This window comes from Anopheles stephensi, chromosome 2, assembly GCF_013141755.1.
Source record: "Anopheles stephensi strain Indian chromosome 2, UCI_ANSTEP_V1.0, whole genome shotgun sequence".
NCBI lineage: Eukaryota > Metazoa > Arthropoda > Insecta > Diptera > Culicidae > Anopheles > Anopheles stephensi.
Window position 1 is genome coordinate 12,514,576 of NC_050202.1, and position 16,867 is coordinate 12,531,442.

The 16,867-nt window shown below is 43.7% G+C and overlaps 1 protein-coding gene and 1 long non-coding RNA gene across 2 annotated transcripts; one reads left to right on the top strand and one right to left on the bottom strand.

Moving 5' to 3' along the window:
- Window positions 1-5,048: 5,048 nt before the first annotated feature.
- On the bottom strand, window positions 5,049-6,737 carry LOC118504099 (putative carbonic anhydrase 3). The gene has a single exon (XM_036038183.1). It carries the CDS (start codon window positions 6,654-6,656, stop codon window positions 5,637-5,639), a length of 1,020 nt encoding a protein of 339 aa, XP_035894076.1. The 5' UTR covers window positions 6,657-6,737; the 3' UTR covers window positions 5,049-5,636.
- Window positions 6,738-14,541: 7,804 nt separating this feature from the next.
- On the top strand, window positions 14,542-15,610 carry LOC118504126. Its single transcript, XR_004905265.1, has 3 exons — window positions 14,542-14,628; window positions 14,907-15,002; window positions 15,099-15,610. It is a non-coding gene; the product is annotated as an uncharacterized LOC118504126 (long non-coding RNA).
- The last annotated feature ends 1,257 nt before the right edge of the window (window positions 15,611-16,867 follow it).

Consider the following 16,867-nt stretch of genomic DNA (forward strand, 5'->3'; position numbering starts at 1 on the left):
TGGCGAGAGCAATATTTATGTGGTAATAGTATTATCGGGGGATTTTTGTTGTTGCAGTCGTAGATCTTCTTTACAAGCGAGCTTCACATGCTGTGCAACCTATCCGCCTTGACGGATGATCCACCCGATCCGGGAGCGGATATATCATTAAAAAGCAATAACATATTCATCGACAGCCAAACAATCGGCTCGTTATATGATTACGGCTCGCTCTTGCTGGTGGGCTTTTACCCTTTTGTTTTCTGACGAGTTGTCCTCGAACTGCTGGCAAGACTTCTAATGAGCTACCAATCGTGGCAGGATCAAACGATTGATTAATGGGCAATTTTGTTGCAGAGAACTGCCGTTGCACTACTGACGGATAGCAATCGGGTGAATTGTGATCTTTTGAGGAGCTATCATAATTACCTCAATGACTCAATTGATCGATCGCTCCCAGTGAGATCCATCGTGTCAATTAAATGCAGCGAAAAGGAATCGGACCGGAATGCATCCTTCGGGAGCGTGTAATCATACCTGTACCCGCGCGTGAGCTGACATACGAATTAAATCATCATCCAATCGAACGATCGTTAACATCGATTGCAAAGTATATCCTTTTGCGTTTTCTTCGTCGAACACCCTGGCTCAAGATTACCGCGATATAGCTAGATTCTTCACACAGCGGCTAGTGAAGCAAACCTGTCCGTAGCCCTTCTGCAGCGTGTACGGGGATACCAGGGACACTCCGCGCAAACCGGTGGTAAATTATTTGTGTATGTGCGTTTAATTTTTAATGGCCCAATCGACGCCACGCTGCTGATAATCGCTATTGGCATGATTGAATTGATAACATTGGTACTGAACATTATTAATCAACGGGTAAAGACAGCAGCAGAACGTTCCGGCACGGTGCGGCTTAACGATTGTGGCTGCCCACTTCTTTATGGTGGCACCATTATCGAGCCTACTAATTGGCTTGTTTGTTCTTAATGCTGCGTTCCGTACTCCGTCCGTGAAGACTCGTGCAGACTCGGTGCGCAAGGAAAATCTGAACGTTCTGGGGTACAGGTAAGCTGAGCTTTTGCTCCGGGATCGTCTTTGATGTTCAGATTTCATCCTGCAAGTCACAATGGTCCGGCGGTGGACATTCGAGATTTTAAGCAAGAAGCTATTATATTTATAGTCGGATACATACTTAGTAAATAACTGGATTGTCTATATTTTTTTAATAAATAAGAAATTTATTGTAAATTGTAATTTCAAATTTTAAAAAATTTGGGGTTAAATCGAAAAAAATATTTTTTTTGTTCATGTCTAGTATCCTTAAGTCTTGAATCATCTTGGGAAAGGATTTTTTTTATCTAGTGTATTAGGGGTGCAAAGTTACTTAAATTTATACACTTAGACTTATTATCAAAACTCTTCAAATAATTTTGAATTGCAAACATGAGGAATATTTTTTTTGTGATGAATATGCATTTGAAATTGCACATTAGGAACGATGATGTATTAGTGTCAAATCACATCACTGCCGGGAAAATAAACATTTTTTTATTGGTCAGGAACGTCCTGACCATATTGGGTTAACTTTAACTTAAGGAAGTTTTAAGTACCGATCAAGATCGCTCGATGTTGTAGAGCAATAGAAGAAGAACAAGGAGATTTGTACGATTGTGCACATCCTACCAATATCGTTACATCGTATCAGTTTACTCCTGTTTTTCAAAAAGAACAATCGGAAGTAAGTTTCAACCTGCTTCTTATTGACTTCCTGTGACTTGATTTTACCCATACCTGGAAAGGCAATCCTGCGTACAAGAAGGCGGCCCGGATGGGATTTGAACACCAATCTGCCGTGTAAAGACCGCTGCCGCTCTTGCCATCAAACCGTCCCAACCGCAGATTCCTGGAATTAGGCTCGATTTTTTTATTAGAATTCAATCTCACGATCAAATGCCTGTTAACCTGCCAGTTATGTTCCTTTTCCAAAAGAAATCACTACATCCAAGGTTTCTTGTTTGTGCTGTTTTACGGCAGAGGGCGATAACGTCAACGAAGAGTAACGAACACGATGCCTCAGCATCCGTTGACCGTAGGATGTGTCCGTTTTCGATGCTTGAAATCTTTACTTCCAAGAATCAGTATAACTGTGTAGCCTTATTAAAAATAAAATTTCTGAGCGTTAAGGGAACTTTAGTATCTGGTCAGGAGACATACACAACTTTCAAAGCATCTAAAGAAATAGAAAAAAAAGAAATCTGAGTATACACTTCTTTACTGCTAGGACTTTTATAACAAGTCCGTAAAATAGCACCATGTAAACTTCCAATTCCTCAAGAAATATAAAGAAGGTGTCACATAACAACTTTAAATCCGAGACCAAACACAATATTTTTTTTTTTTTTTTTTTTTATTCATAAAGAACGGCCTGGCCGTATTGCTAAACACAATATTTTTAAGTATATCGAAAAAAGCACGTCCACCTTTTGGCCTGAATTGGCCCACTGTGCAAGGGCCGCCAGTATGTACTGGCATCAGAAAAGCCGAGCAAAGGACAAGAGAAGGTTTTCTACGTTCAAAGCTGTATTTAACTATTGTTACTACTACTTTCAGGGAAATTTAATATTAATAATTAGGCGCACGCTTGGCGTCTTTCCGGTCTCTGTGTGCGTGCGCGCTCGCGCGCACATTTGTCTGCCGATAAGCATGCCGAACGATCCGTGGACGAGTTTAGCATCAATCCGTTAGGCTCAACTGTACTTCTTCGATAATCGGCCCCGTTGCCCGATTATTGTGATGCGATCCGATAAGACCGAACTGTGTGGACACTGTGTAAATAATGGCCGATAGATCGGCCCATCATTCAAATGCGCTGATGCTTATCGCCCGGAATCGCCGGTTGACGGGAGGTTTCTTGCCTGGTAACCGGACCAGAATTTCTATCTAGTTCATTTAGCCGAGGGTTTTCTTCAAAGTCATTTAAAACTCGCCAGTCCCAGAGCATCTGATAACGGTAAGCGCGTCGGAAGGTCCGAAAGGGACATCACCTAAAAAAGGGGTGGACACCAGGGTAAAAAAGGATGAAAGGAGCGATCACGGCTCGGAGGGCTGAGAAGATTATAAGTTGCTGTGCCTCGGTCAGGATTGTGCCGGGCTTAAATCCTTTCGCACAGTGCAGATGATACCGTGCATAGCTGCTTTCTTATCATCCGCATAACAAATTAACGAGAGCGGTCGGCTCCATTCGACGATGTTGTTTGCAAGAAATCCAAACCGTTAGATAACATACTGTGCTTGAAGCTTCGTCCACACGTGAGAGATATCTGAAAGGAATCAAGTTTCTCGTTCTTGACTCGTTCTCCCTAATTCCGACCGGTTAGGCTGCTTAATCCTAAAGAATATGCCCGCATCGTGTGCGAGAGACGATGAAAGTATGCAAAACTGGATGCGGTTTGCTGTTTGTCGGTGCTTGGTGTACGGCCAAATCTGGTGCACAAAACCGCATCGACTGGCGCTTTTGCTACTGCGAAGGGATGAGATGAAAGAAAGGCTTCCAAGGAGCCGACATTCTTTGCCGGGTGGGTAATACTTGCGGATCGTCGTGCGTGCTTCTTTGTCTGGCGATGATGAAAGTTGACGGAGAAAGTAATGAAATTGGTTCCATATTCCTTTTTATCGATAACATAAAAGCGTCCAGGGTTTAATACTTCAGCGTACAGGCAGTAATTGTAAGGAGGTAGATGCGTTACCTAGCATTACGGAGAATTGGGAAGTATCTTGGGTTTGTTTCTTGAATGTTTTGCTGCCTGAGATATGATGGAACTATGTACTTTCTTGTGGTTGAGACGAATTTTCTAATGATGATGGACATATCTTGCTTAATAGATGCAAACCGCACGTTAAAGTCTTGTAAATTGCATACTTTTAGGCGTATGCAGCATTTCGACCAGAAATAATAAAATTCTCATTTCAATTACTATAAAACCATTATTTATGCTTAATTAAGGCATTAAAAACACATCCCGGAACGTAAATGAGTAAGTTGATTAGTTCAGCGCTGAGTGGTATCCTCTTCAGCAGCATTGTTGCCTGTCATGACATAACATACGAAAGGGCGAAATACCGATACCGATTCATCATTTTTATGCTAATTGCACATCTCACTCGCTAATGAAGTGGCTCGGAAGAGCTACCGAAACTGATTTCGCTACCTACCCCGTCCGGCAGCTCAAAAGTTCGCAAGAAGCTCTTAAAGTTGTGTTCCTCATTAAGCCCTTGACACGATTAGATTTCGCGTGGCCGGGATGTTTGCGAACCGTTTTCGAACTCAAACCAATCAATTGAATAAATTATTACTGCCAACCGTGAAAGGGACACCGATGCTTCGCCCCGTTTCCAGCCGCCCGAAGGGATCGTTCGTTGAACTTCAAGTTGGATCTCGCCCTGTCCGCCGTGCTCCTGCCAAGTGAGGTTTTTTTGTGGTTACGTTATTCGTTTTGCTTGTGCAGCGAGCGATTAAGTGCACTCGGGGCCGAAAACACAGTCGTGGCTGGGTGGTGCGTACGCTATATTTTGTTTATTTATTTGTCTCATTCCGGCCGCAGATTGATGCATCGTCCTCCCGGCATGGACGGACGCACTTTGCGCCGTCATTCTACCCTGGTGCATTCAGCTGCAGTCCAAACATCTGCCATTCATTCGAAGCGACAGCGCTGCCAGAAAAGCTGCTGCGGCTGAAGCATCGTGTCCGGTGTAACGATATCTTAATCCATTACCTTGAACTTCAGCCGTCCCGAACGAGGCGGTTACGCGCCCGGTCTCGGCGGATCGCTTCTCGCTGCGGCAGGGTAACGGGCAGCACTCTGCACCAACGTGTTCTGTGGTCACTCGTTGAATTGTTGCTGGGGATCCTTTTTTCCTCCGCACCCCCCTACACTTGTTCTGCAGTGCTAATCGAGCACGACGTGGTGGTGTTTGATAGTGATGAAATGGAAAATAAGAGCACAACCGTTTGGGAAGCGAAATCCGGAGCGCTCTCGCCATCCAATCATTGCACCAAATGAAGCTGAAATGTCAGATTTGGAATTTATTTCACCTTTTAGCACTGAAAAGGAGCGCTTTCCGAGTTTCTGGGCAACGTTCGAATGGTAATCGATGGTGAAGGTTTCGTCCGTTGTTCAAGGGTGTCGCGGGTCCACCGCTTATCCAGGATTAGGTGCTTGGCTGTAGTACACTGCATTGATTGAAGGTGACGCAGCGATGGGATGAGTTTTGAAAATTTGCTGGGAAACGTGTCCAGGGAAATGGACCGAACCTTGGCCGGATTCGTGACTTTGGTTTGGATGGGCAGATGTGATTGTTTTGGGCAATGTAAAGGGCAAGGCCAGAGCAGTCTGCAGAAGTTATGAAATAATTACCCATTTGGCCAGTAATGAAACACACTTTCTCTACATCGGAACCAGAGTAGGTTGTCCGTGAGGATGTCCTCAGCTCTTATCGCTTCTATTATAAGCGTAGGAAATAAATTTTGAGAAGCAGTTTAAGCATTGGTCCTGTTCGTTATTCCGATAGTTAATTGTTGTTTACTAGAATTAATAGACACGATCACATGAAGATTTACATCAGCTATTCAATAGCTAGAATTTGCGGTGGGCTCAGTTTTCCGAACACTTGATGACATCGTCCGCTATCTGGTCGGCCTGCTTTTTGGCCAAATGCTCACGCACCATCGCCACATACTGACGGCAAGCGTCCGGCGAACTCCAATCAACCGGCTGCCGATCCACGATCCATCTTGCGTGGGCAAACTTTGCCGGTGGTTCAATCATCAGCGTACCGACCGCCATCGGGGTGCGTGGATTTACATGGAACAGGTGTCTCCCCTTCGACGGCCCTGTGTCCGATGGCTGTAGATGGTAGTGCGGACGCATTCGACGATCCAGCAAACGGTTGAACTGTTTCAGCTGGTGAAAATCAAGCGGTTCCTGGGTGCGCGATAGCATCCACAGCATCGGCGAAACCTGTGACCCGTTGCGGGTACAGCCCCAGTACAGAAAGTACTCGTCGGTAAACGAGTGGAACAGATCGATCAGTGGGAATGGTTCGAGTTTCGTGTACGATTCCGGCAACACCGTACTACCGAGCCCATTAACGACCGGTGCAAGAAATCGATTCGGGCTCGATTTCAAGTTGAAGAAGTACACCAAACACAGGACACCGCCCGGGACGGCCAGTGCCTCATCCTGATCGGCAAACCGTTCGGCAAAGTGAATCACGTGCATCTCGAGCGGTAATCGGTAGCCGTCGACGGTATGCTCACTACCGTCCAGTGCCGTCCGTCCCCAGTGGAAGTGCAGCTGGGAGAAGAGATATCGCCCATCGAGTGCACCACCCGTCAGCGAAGGAGTTGCACCATTCCACCGGGCACTTAAGATAACTGTGTCACCCGTGTTGGTTAATTTGATGCTAGCCGGAAGCGATTCGTAGTTGCTCCAGCGAAGGGCGGGAAGTTCGATCTGCTGCGACCGGCCCACGTTAATGTCGATGGGTGCCGGTTGGTACGCTTCAGTGGATGCTAGTGACCAGACCAAGGCTTCGTTTTCCAGCGATATGGTCGAGGAGGATCCGGCCGGTTCGGAATCGTCCGCTTCTGGACGGATGGACGTTTGTGACATTTTAGTAGACGCTTTGATTTGGAAAACAGCACACGGTGATAGAAGGTAGCGAGGGTGCGCCTGCTTCGATGGGTAAAAGTGATTGACGGCAGTAAAGTGAAGCGAGAGCAATGAAGCGTACCTCAGTCGCGTTTAATTGGTTGATGATGAATTTGTCTTCAGTGAGATATCGTTTGATAGATACGTTGTTGGTTAGTATTGAACTACAAGGACATTACTAAAACTAGGGCAAAAATAGGAACTGGAATATAGCTTTTAAAATCGAAGCCGAACATGAAGAATTCATAGCGAAGTAGTTTGAGTACGAAGGACTGAGGACCAAATGAGATATCGTGGAGAGATGTGATTTTTTTCTGCTGGACTTTCTTGGAAATATGATCGATATTTAAGTCCATAAGTCCAAATTCATTGTATGGAGGACCCTGTAGAGATGAGTTGTATCATTATTTCGTATCCTAAGAGTTCATGTCGGCAACATACTATAGACAGCTTTAAGTTGCCCGAATCTTCCTATTAACTCCTCGTTGTCTAAGACTAACCAGCGCCATCTATGTACTAATAGACAGTTCCTACAATAGTTCCTTAGTACTGAGGGACGTTCCCTGTTGATAACGCATAAAAGACTACTCCAAGTTGTTCCCATCAAAAAACATAACCTTATCTTCGATCCATGCTGCAATGCTTCTGAGTGAATATAAATGTTGACAAGGAGCTTCCTTGTACTTGACAAGAATCTTCTTCAAGGATCGAACATCACACTCTAAGTCGTTCGCTCTGAATTCACTACCACTTGCTTGATCCGCTTAGATTAGATTCAAGTGCATATCACCTTCTTCTTGAGTTCTACATCCCCGAGAGCTCTCGTCCTATCATTCCTGGTTTCCTTGACTAACTTCACACGCTGCTGGATAGTAAGTCCTATGCACGGGGATGCGAAGTCCGGATGAGATTCGAAATCCGATTCTCGCGGTGTGAAGCCTCTCAGAATCGCAGGACCACCCCTGTCCGAAGTACATTTGTCCCTCATAATTTACATATAACGCTTCATCACACCACTATTGCCAATCAAATGTACTTCGTTTATCAATCAAACGTACTTCTCACATCAGTCACGTTTTTTTCCATCCAATGATGATTTATTATCTGAAGCAGCAGTCATGCTGTTTGTTCGCTTATCAAAGCAGTTGACAGATATTGTTATCTGTGAAGCATTCGCAGATCAGATTCACAATGTTTCGCGGGCATTCGGTAGCGCTAAAATCCGTATGCCAGGTATGGGTCAATATCGATTACACCGGGCATGTAAACCATACCTCTGAAAGCCACAGAAAAAAGAGATATGCAGCTGGAATCAAATTAAAGCTTTGTGAAACGAATTTCGCACCCCCAAACCCAGGTTGCTGGAAGCCATTTGTTATCGTCCCAGCAGGATGTTGGTTTCGATTACGTGACGCACGAATGATGATGTCAATTTCCACGGCAGTGTTTGCTGTTCCAGAACAAAATCGAAACTTTGGACTGGACAGTCTGATCGATATTGGTTTAGAGTCGGCGAACAAGATTCCGGCTTATAATTCCGCTTCAGTTGCGCGTTCGCGGTCCGACGAAAGGAATGCGGCAGCCTAAATAGCCCAGTCGTCAGCTGGATGGGAATGAGTTCGGACATCGGTTCGGCATCGATCCGGCCACCTTTTGCATCCCAGAAACAGTGATGCTCTGTCGCTCTGTCTGTATGCGCTAAAGACTGCATACATTTCGGCAGCTCTCGGAACTCCCGGAGCGGAGTGTAGTAATTGCATTTTTGCTCGTTATTTCTTTGGACGCTGGGAGACGTGGTGCCGTGATGAGGATGTGTGGGATGTGGCAGCGTTCTCTTCCTCTGGTTCGACAGCTGTATGTTTTGCTGGTGAGCTTAACAAAAGTTAAAAGACCCACCGAGGATGTGATAAATTGCCAAATGCAGTCGGACGTGAGGACGTAATGGTCCGTGCAATCAGAATGGATGAGTAATGCTACATTTGTTTTCACCTTCCACAGCGCGAGACACGCATGTCAAGTCCATCAGACTTTACAAGCTGTTTACAGCATCACAACGAGTGAATCAATTTGCTCACGAAAGCTCCTTTTTGGCTTCCAGTTTTTGGTGTGCTGTTAACATAACCTCAGCCAAGAGAAGCCATAACATGCTGGCAGATAATAATGAGTGAAACCGAACGAACAAAACTGGACCATTTGCCTGTCGGGCAGGAAATGATTGCCGAGTAATTTATAGGTAATTTGAGAAAATCCTCACCCCGCGAATCCGCGAACGTGATGACGTTTTGCGGACCATGCTGACCACCCGAGATTGAGTGGCTGTTTATTAATGAGGGTAGAATTTTCGGCCGCACAATCCCTTTTTCGCCGGAGAAAGTCCCCTTTCGTTCTTGATGAAGTTTCCACTGGAAGCGATACGGTTGTTATATTTGGGTTAATTTTTTAATACGTACCTTGGAAGTTATGAAGTAAAATGAGGACACATGCTTTCTGATTGCAATTGCTGAACCCGAGTCGTTTGGGGTCAGGCTTCATTTCCTGTGCTGCGCATAACGAACCGTCGGTCAAGTGGGATGAGTCCTGGGCAGTAATGGGATGCACAGCGGCCAACATTCCTGTAATGGTACATTGCTTCTGATCTGGAATTACCCAACAAACCGGGTTGGGAAATCTCCCGCCGGAGAGATCCAGATGCAATCAGTTGCATTATTTACTTTGTTTGCGGACAGATCTATCGGGTGGGATAATCTAGAAGATGGCGATGCTGGGAAAGAAAACTGTTGCTGGGAAAAGGTCACTTGCCTCTAGCGGCTACGTACAATGTCATTGGAACGCTTCCTCTTACTGGGTTCTGGGGTTAGACATTAATTCTAGTCCAACATCCACTTCAAGAAAAAAAAGTACATGTAAATGCAGTCAGTCCGACAGAATTGTGGTGTACGTGCAGAAATATGACGTGATGAAATTCCCATTAATCTAGAATGTATTAATTTGATGCTTGCAGAATAGAACAGCGAACCACACAGCGGCAAAGGAGAAGAACCTCACAGCATCACAAACAAAACCCCGGGGGTGACTCTCGGGTCTAGAGAGAAGAGCGCATTGCATTCTCGGGGGCTATCACACGTCCTGATCAGAGTCGCGCCGTTGCTGCCTGTGAGATGCTGTTGGTTGGCAAATGGTCCGGATGGATTCAAATTAATCCTACCGAAAAGCGTCCGTGCCCTTGCGCTAACCTGTCAGGAAGCGGACAGGGCGCTGTGGGCCCTTTAATTATGGTCGGCAGCTATCCATCCACCTTCCTTCACGCGGTATGGATGGCATCAACACCAGCGGGTTGGGCTGGGTTGGGTTTTGCATTTCGTTCTGACAGCAGACGGGATTATGCTTGAGGTCGAATCAAATGCTACCAATGTTATCATCAGCAGAACTACGGGCTTGGCACAAACATCTTGAACTCAAGCATCTTGAGCGTAATTTGGGACTGTAGCGTAGCGATGGTTTTGTCCTGGTTCTGGTTTTTGGAATTAATGCAACTTGAGTTCTGGATAATGCTAGGCCATACATCACTAGGGGAATCGGAGCACGCAATGCGACGCTAAATGCTCTTGAGTATGGAACAGTTTCGCCACGAATGTCGTGTGATTTAATCGCATGTGGATATTTGGGGGGAAGACTTGGATGTTTTCTGGAGGCATGACCCAAATTTGGTTGTTACGCCTCAGAGGAGAGGAGAAGAATCTCATTACTTTTATGGTAAGTTCTTGTATGTCTTGCTTCCCTTTTTCCTTTATTTCTACTTTTTTTGTTTTTATTTATATCTATTTTCCTTTCTTTTTATTTTTTGTATAGCAAATGTCGATTTCTAAATACACCTGCATCCACACAGTTGCATCTTTTCATTTTTAATTGTTTTGTTCTATTATTTTATCTTTCTGTCGTCCTTGTTTTTATTTCTCTTTTTTATCTTGTGCTGCTTATTTTCTTTTCTACACAAGTCCATTTCATATTGTCTATTTTATTTGTTTTTATTTATATTTTTAAAACGACGGTTTGACGCCGTATTGTCCTTTTTTCTATTCTACATATGTTCATTTATTGTAGTGCTTTATTTGTTGATATTATTACTAATTATCTTATGGTTAATCTCTTCTATGTTTTTTTTCTGTTTTTTTTGTGTGTTAGTAGATTGTTAATGTAAGCAATGTTAAACAAAAAAGGTGTTAGTGTCGCAATTGAATGGCGAAATCATTTCCGAATTTAAGTAAATTTGATTTAATTCTTATATTGTAATAATTCAACAATCTAAATATAGTTTTTGGTTTTTTACCATAAAATTATTTTCCTCAATTTCACTGAAATTAGCAAGATGGTTATTTATGCTAGGTTTTCTTAAAAATCATATGAACGAAAATATGAAAAATGAAAATGAAATACAATAATAAAGAACTACAGAAATTATTTTGAAATTTTTGAATGGAATAAGATATAACAAATAATAAACAAATAAGAATATACAAAAACTTCCATGGCCATCATCAGGCTATCACTGGTGAATGGAAGGATACCTAAATTAAGAGCAGTTTAATCTATCTTATTTTTATTTCAAAATAATAGATCAAAAGTTTAATCAAAATGTGTCTCTATTTAAATAAAAATGCTAATAATTTTAGTGTGATTAATGTAGCGTTGCGTAAAACAAACATTGACTTGGTGCTCATAATTTATTACTTACTAGCCGAGCGTCCCAAAAACAAAACAAAAAATTCGACTTGAATACAGATGACAAACGAGAAGAAGATAGGCAGGGAATACACAACCAAATCAAAATCCAGTAGTGCTTGCTATCATGTGGTGTGAAGAAATTTATGACGATACAAACAACCTGTTCCCTTTTGGCCCCCCCAAAAAAAAAAAAAAAAAATCACCACCAACAAGGATTTCGTTATGCATCGTCAACCGTAACGCGAACGCACAAACATGCAATCTGGGACAGGCCAGAAAAAAAAGCAGGGAAGCTACCAGATTCCTTACCAGCGCAACAAATTTTCATTCTTTTGCCCATACTCATCGAACGGGCACACAGCATTCGATACAGTAACTGCCATCGGAACAGCAGCTCCTTCGGCAGGATCGCCTAAAGAATGCTGCGGCAGTCAAGGGACATCATACTTGGCAAGCTATTTCGACCCCCTTTTGACCGGGCCAAAAAACGGTCCGGTGTCCGGGGCCTTGCCAAGGGTAGTAATAAATATTCATTATATGTAATTTTGGCGACTGCCATCGATTACTGTTTCGGTCTATTATCGTAACTGTACAAAGGCTGCGAGGCGATACGTGGATTGATGGCGTGCAGTCAAACAGTCAGGGCACTCCGAACCTCCAGAAGTTCATCTGGTTTGGTTGGATAAGATTTTGGGGGCCAAAAAACCAATCGCACACACACGCACTGTTGCAAAGGGAAACAACGACGACGTGTACGAATCATTCATTCTTCGATTCATCGATCCTTTTTGCACGCTTCCGTGGATGTGCGAAATTCGGGAACGATTCCGGGAACATAAATGGGAATGCATGTAGCACCGTGATGAAGGCCTACAAAAAACGATCATGTGTCCCGGGCAGTGTAAACACATTATTATTGATTGGTTTTGGATGAGCCTTTCAACAATGGGAGCTGGGACCTTCATTCAGAATCGTTTCCTGAAACGGGAAGGATCCACAAGAAGATGGAGAATTAAAGAACTCTTCACCGGTCAGGGAATGACGTGCTAAGTTTGAGCTTTTATTGTACGCTGCTACTCGTCACTGGTACTTGTCGTGCTGTATGTAGATGCATGCCTTGTTGATGGTGCAGGTCGGTTCTCGGGCTCGGTCCGAAAGAGTTCTTCATGTTTGACCCTGCGTTGATATGCGATGTAATGAGATGGTCATTAAAGTTTTTCTCGACTATATTACGGATGCGCTCATGCTTTGTTGAATTGTAAAAAAACTGTTGGAATTCTCGCTTCACAGAACTGGAACAGTACTCGTAGCTAGGTAGTGGACTTTAGCGTGAGGATAATTAGATTACCCTAGCGAAGTAAGCTGATAGCTTCCCCCTTGATGAAGACCATGTTTATGGACTTCAAGGAAAACCAGGAACTAACTATGACTTTTTTATGGACTACACTAACAGGGCAGCTGTAATAGATCATTATAAATGTAGGTACCTTGATAAAAGTGTTAGTTGTTTTTAAATTTAGTGAAACTAACTAGGAGAAGACTATCACCTTGATGCTTTTGGGATGCTTAGCACCCAAAAAAAATAAACGAAGATGCAGCATTCGAGATTCGCAGAGCTTATCTTTTTAGACAGAGTAAAAATTGTATGGGTACGGGTTAAATTAAGTCACAGAAAGCCAGCAATGGCAGGCCGAGACCTCACGGGATTGTAGTGCCAAAGAAGAAGAAGAAGAAGTTGCAATGATGTCCATCGTCATGACGAGGATATTTTTGTAATTGGACTCTCGAGACTCTAGCGAGATCACGGTTAAATTTCGCTGAGATTATGGTTTGATGTCCAATTTTTTTCCTATATCATTAAGTGCAACCTAATATTAAGCGTCTTGGTATTAGGGAATCGCGCCATCTGTCTCTGTCATCGCCATCGCATCTACCACCGGACCGCCCCGGATTTACTAATAACATTACTCATACAATACAATTGAGATTGGGATCTATTGTCGGAGAACTAGAGAGATCCTTTGAGATCCAACGAGCAAAACATATTGTGAGGATCATTTACTTGAAAGCCAGGCCTAAGTACTTAGCACTCTAATAGTCATGTCAATTCGATTCAAAAGCAAGAAAGGATATACTCCACAAGGTTAAACATGAAAAGTTAAAGGCAAACAATACCAAAATGAAAACTGACCTTCCAAAAATCTTTATTCAATAAAGATGCTAAAGATTAATCGTTTAGCCACAATTATTCGGCCGAGCTCACCCGACACAGGAATAACCTTTTTTTTTGGCTTAAAGCAGTCGAAATCTCGATATGATCTCTCCCTGTCTCTCTCTCTTAACGAAAACATTCAAATGAGTAAGCAAACAGCTGTTTGAACACTTTGGTACCAAACCAAAGCCTGATCTTATCCAAACAGCACGGGGAAGGTTAAACAATTCTATTTGCTCGCACCGCGGGTTCGCGGGTGTTGATCATCAGGGGGAACATCCAAAAGTGAACGTTTGGCTTGGTGAATCGCTGTCCACGTCCACTTTTCGGGCGAATGGGTTTGGATGCATGGGTGCAAAAGCGCCACAGCATCAATCATGGAGGTCGGTAGTTCAAAATGGGGTACGGCCCTGAGAGAACCGGCTGAAGGTCCTGCTCCGAAAAGGCTGTCCGATTCTCTCCCCCCTCCTTCCCCATTCGGTTTGAAACGGAAGTAGTCATAGCACGACGCTGAAGACGGCCGGGATCTTCTGCCAAGATCTTCAGCCTTTATCGCCCGCCTGTTGTGGACTTTTGATTGGCGTGCATTGGCGAAACTGATCTTTCGCTTTTTGCACGCTCGCTCGGATGACTTGGGCCGGTGTCAATCAGATGCCCGCTTATCGGGAGTACAATCTCGGTAGCGCATGTCGCTGAATCGCTCTCCTGGATGCATAGACGAGACGAGGATTCTGTACGGGTCGGGTACTCGATCGGTTCCACATCTGTAAAGTGGGAAGTCGGGTTCCCTGGGAGTTGCCGATTGCGCGAGTTAAGGGCGTCGGGATGCGCCAGAAAAAAAACCCCATTCGGAGACCCATAAAGGTGTAGTTTAATTGAGCGGGATAATCCGATCGTTCGAGGGCTTGGTGTCAGCGCTAGACTGACTTGATTTATAGATTTGCCACTATCGCCATCTTACGGCAAGAACTCTGGGTGAAGATTCGATTAAAAAAATGGGTGAGTAAAATATAAACTCGAGAAGTATAAAACCCAACTAGTCCGAAAGCCACATTCCGAGTGGCTGAATCGTGCATGTTATCGGTTTATGTTTGCCATACGCAAAGGGTTTTTCTGTGCAGGTTGTGAACGTTGTAGACATTATTTAATTAATGCCTGTTGTCGCTTAGCTTCACGATGTAGCAGAACGAGCCGGTCCTCCAGTACAGTCAACTCAACCTGCGCCGACACGGCTTATCGCATGTTGGTTTTATTTTGTTTTGCTTGCACCGTTCTAGCCTAGGCGCTGTAGTCACAACGACCTGGAAGTCATTTCGCAACTCGCAACACCAAACCTAGGAGCACCTGCCGAAGACGATATGATTTTAAATGGGGTAATTTAGAGGAATAATTACACGCCCTCGGGATGTGGATGTTTTTGTTTTTTACAAAAAGAAACACATTTTAATCCCCGCTCTTCTACCTTCCAGGGTAACCCCGGTTGCTTCAACGCGAGTCCTTGTGAGCCACCACAGTCCGTGGCTCCATCATCATCCATCCCGTGGTCATATTAATTGACGTAGATTGCATAGTTAGCGTGCGATTGAACGACAACATCCGTGGCAAAAGTAGAGACACTCACGCTAGAACGCGAGAGCGCGCGCGCGCGTTGGAAAACCGTTTTTTAATGACCCGTTCCTGGCCGGCCACCAACGGACGCCAACGCCAACTGCATGTCGGTTGGCCGTATCATCCGCCTGTGGTTTGCGGCTAGTGGGCGCTACCAGGGCGAGGGAATTCTGTGCACCCTTTCCCCAGTGAGCTCGGGAGAATTAATGCACAGATAGTCGCACGTCAAATGATTTGCCATTTATGTAAGAATTTGAAATCTTCCGAAACGCTAACGGCTCTGACTCATTGCGTCACGGTGCGTTCCGGCGGCTGGTGTGTCTCCGGTGTGGGAAAAAATGATTCGCCACCACCCACACGAGTGCCGTTGGGTCAATGAAACGGGGATCGGTTTTGCGGATGCGTGTGATGCCTTACACATCGTTTAATAATAAAATTAAAAGCTATTTTTAATGGGCCTAGTGGCAGGGATGAATTGGCTGGGCGGAATTGGAGCTGGTTTTGTTGATGTTGCTTTAGCTTTGTATGTTCTTCTTATATTCTTTGCACTTCAATTAAATTATAATCTTTTTCATTATTTTTACTAAATTGAATATATTTTTGTGTCTCTTAAACCCCTAAAAAGTACACATATAAGGCGGTAAGAAAAAATAGCCACTGAATTAGCAACGAAGAAACAGTGTAAAATATTGAACCTTTTCTATTTCAGTTATTTTTTTTCTTCTAATAAAGCACTATTATTTTTTTATATTTCAAAAACAAATTCTCTTTTCTTGTCTCATTACATCATCTGTTAAAGCTATTTTCTTTATTTCAAAAACTATTCTCAATTTTAACTTTTTGTTTAACTTATTAAACTGTTTGTCGAACTTTCTTGAACTTTATCTTGTTTTCGTCGTTGCCTTACGTCTCATATGCTCATTTACCCGTTTATTGGCTACCTTTGTTATGAAATTCGCCACTAAGCTCCCAAGCGCGCGTGTGTGCGTCCAGCTAACATCCCGGTTGCATACCGAACCGAAATCTTTTACCCCGGCATTTTATTTGTTCGCTGACCTTACCATAGCCACCCACACGCGCACACACACACACACTTTTTGAAATCCCCAAAAGATCCGTAATAAAATCCGCGCGTCCGCCTGGAACTGGAACTGGTAAACGGTTCGTTTGCTAATACATAGTTGCGCATTTGGTGGTGGCGTTCGGGGGAGCGAAGATGTCTGCTGAGTGGTTGAGAGCACGTGTGGTTGGGCATCACACTGGGTGAAGTGAAGATTGCAGCTAATCATTTGAGTGACTGTAATTTGGACAGTGAATAGCGCCTACCTCTGCGAGGCGATGCTCTCATCAATGTCTCACGATGTTATGAACGCGAGCTGTTGTGGGTTGATGGAAAGATGATGGAAAGGTTCGTGTCGTACTTGAAACTGGATCGTATTATAGAGGTGTGAACAACTGAACGGTTTAGATGGACTGATTATTGTTAGCAGTTATCTTTCCCTTTTTTACTTATAATTTCTATACTTTACTAAAAATATATCAATATTTATAATAAAATAATCATGAATCAGTGAGTTAAAGGTTACAAACTTTCTATAGGTTTTCCATCGATTTCTTACTTATCATGTTC

Excerpts from the sequence above, each read along its gene's own strand:
- LOC118504099 (XM_036038183.1), bottom strand. The coding sequence starts at position 6,656 with ATGTCACAAACGTCCATCCGTCCAGAAGCGGACGATTCCGAACCGGCC.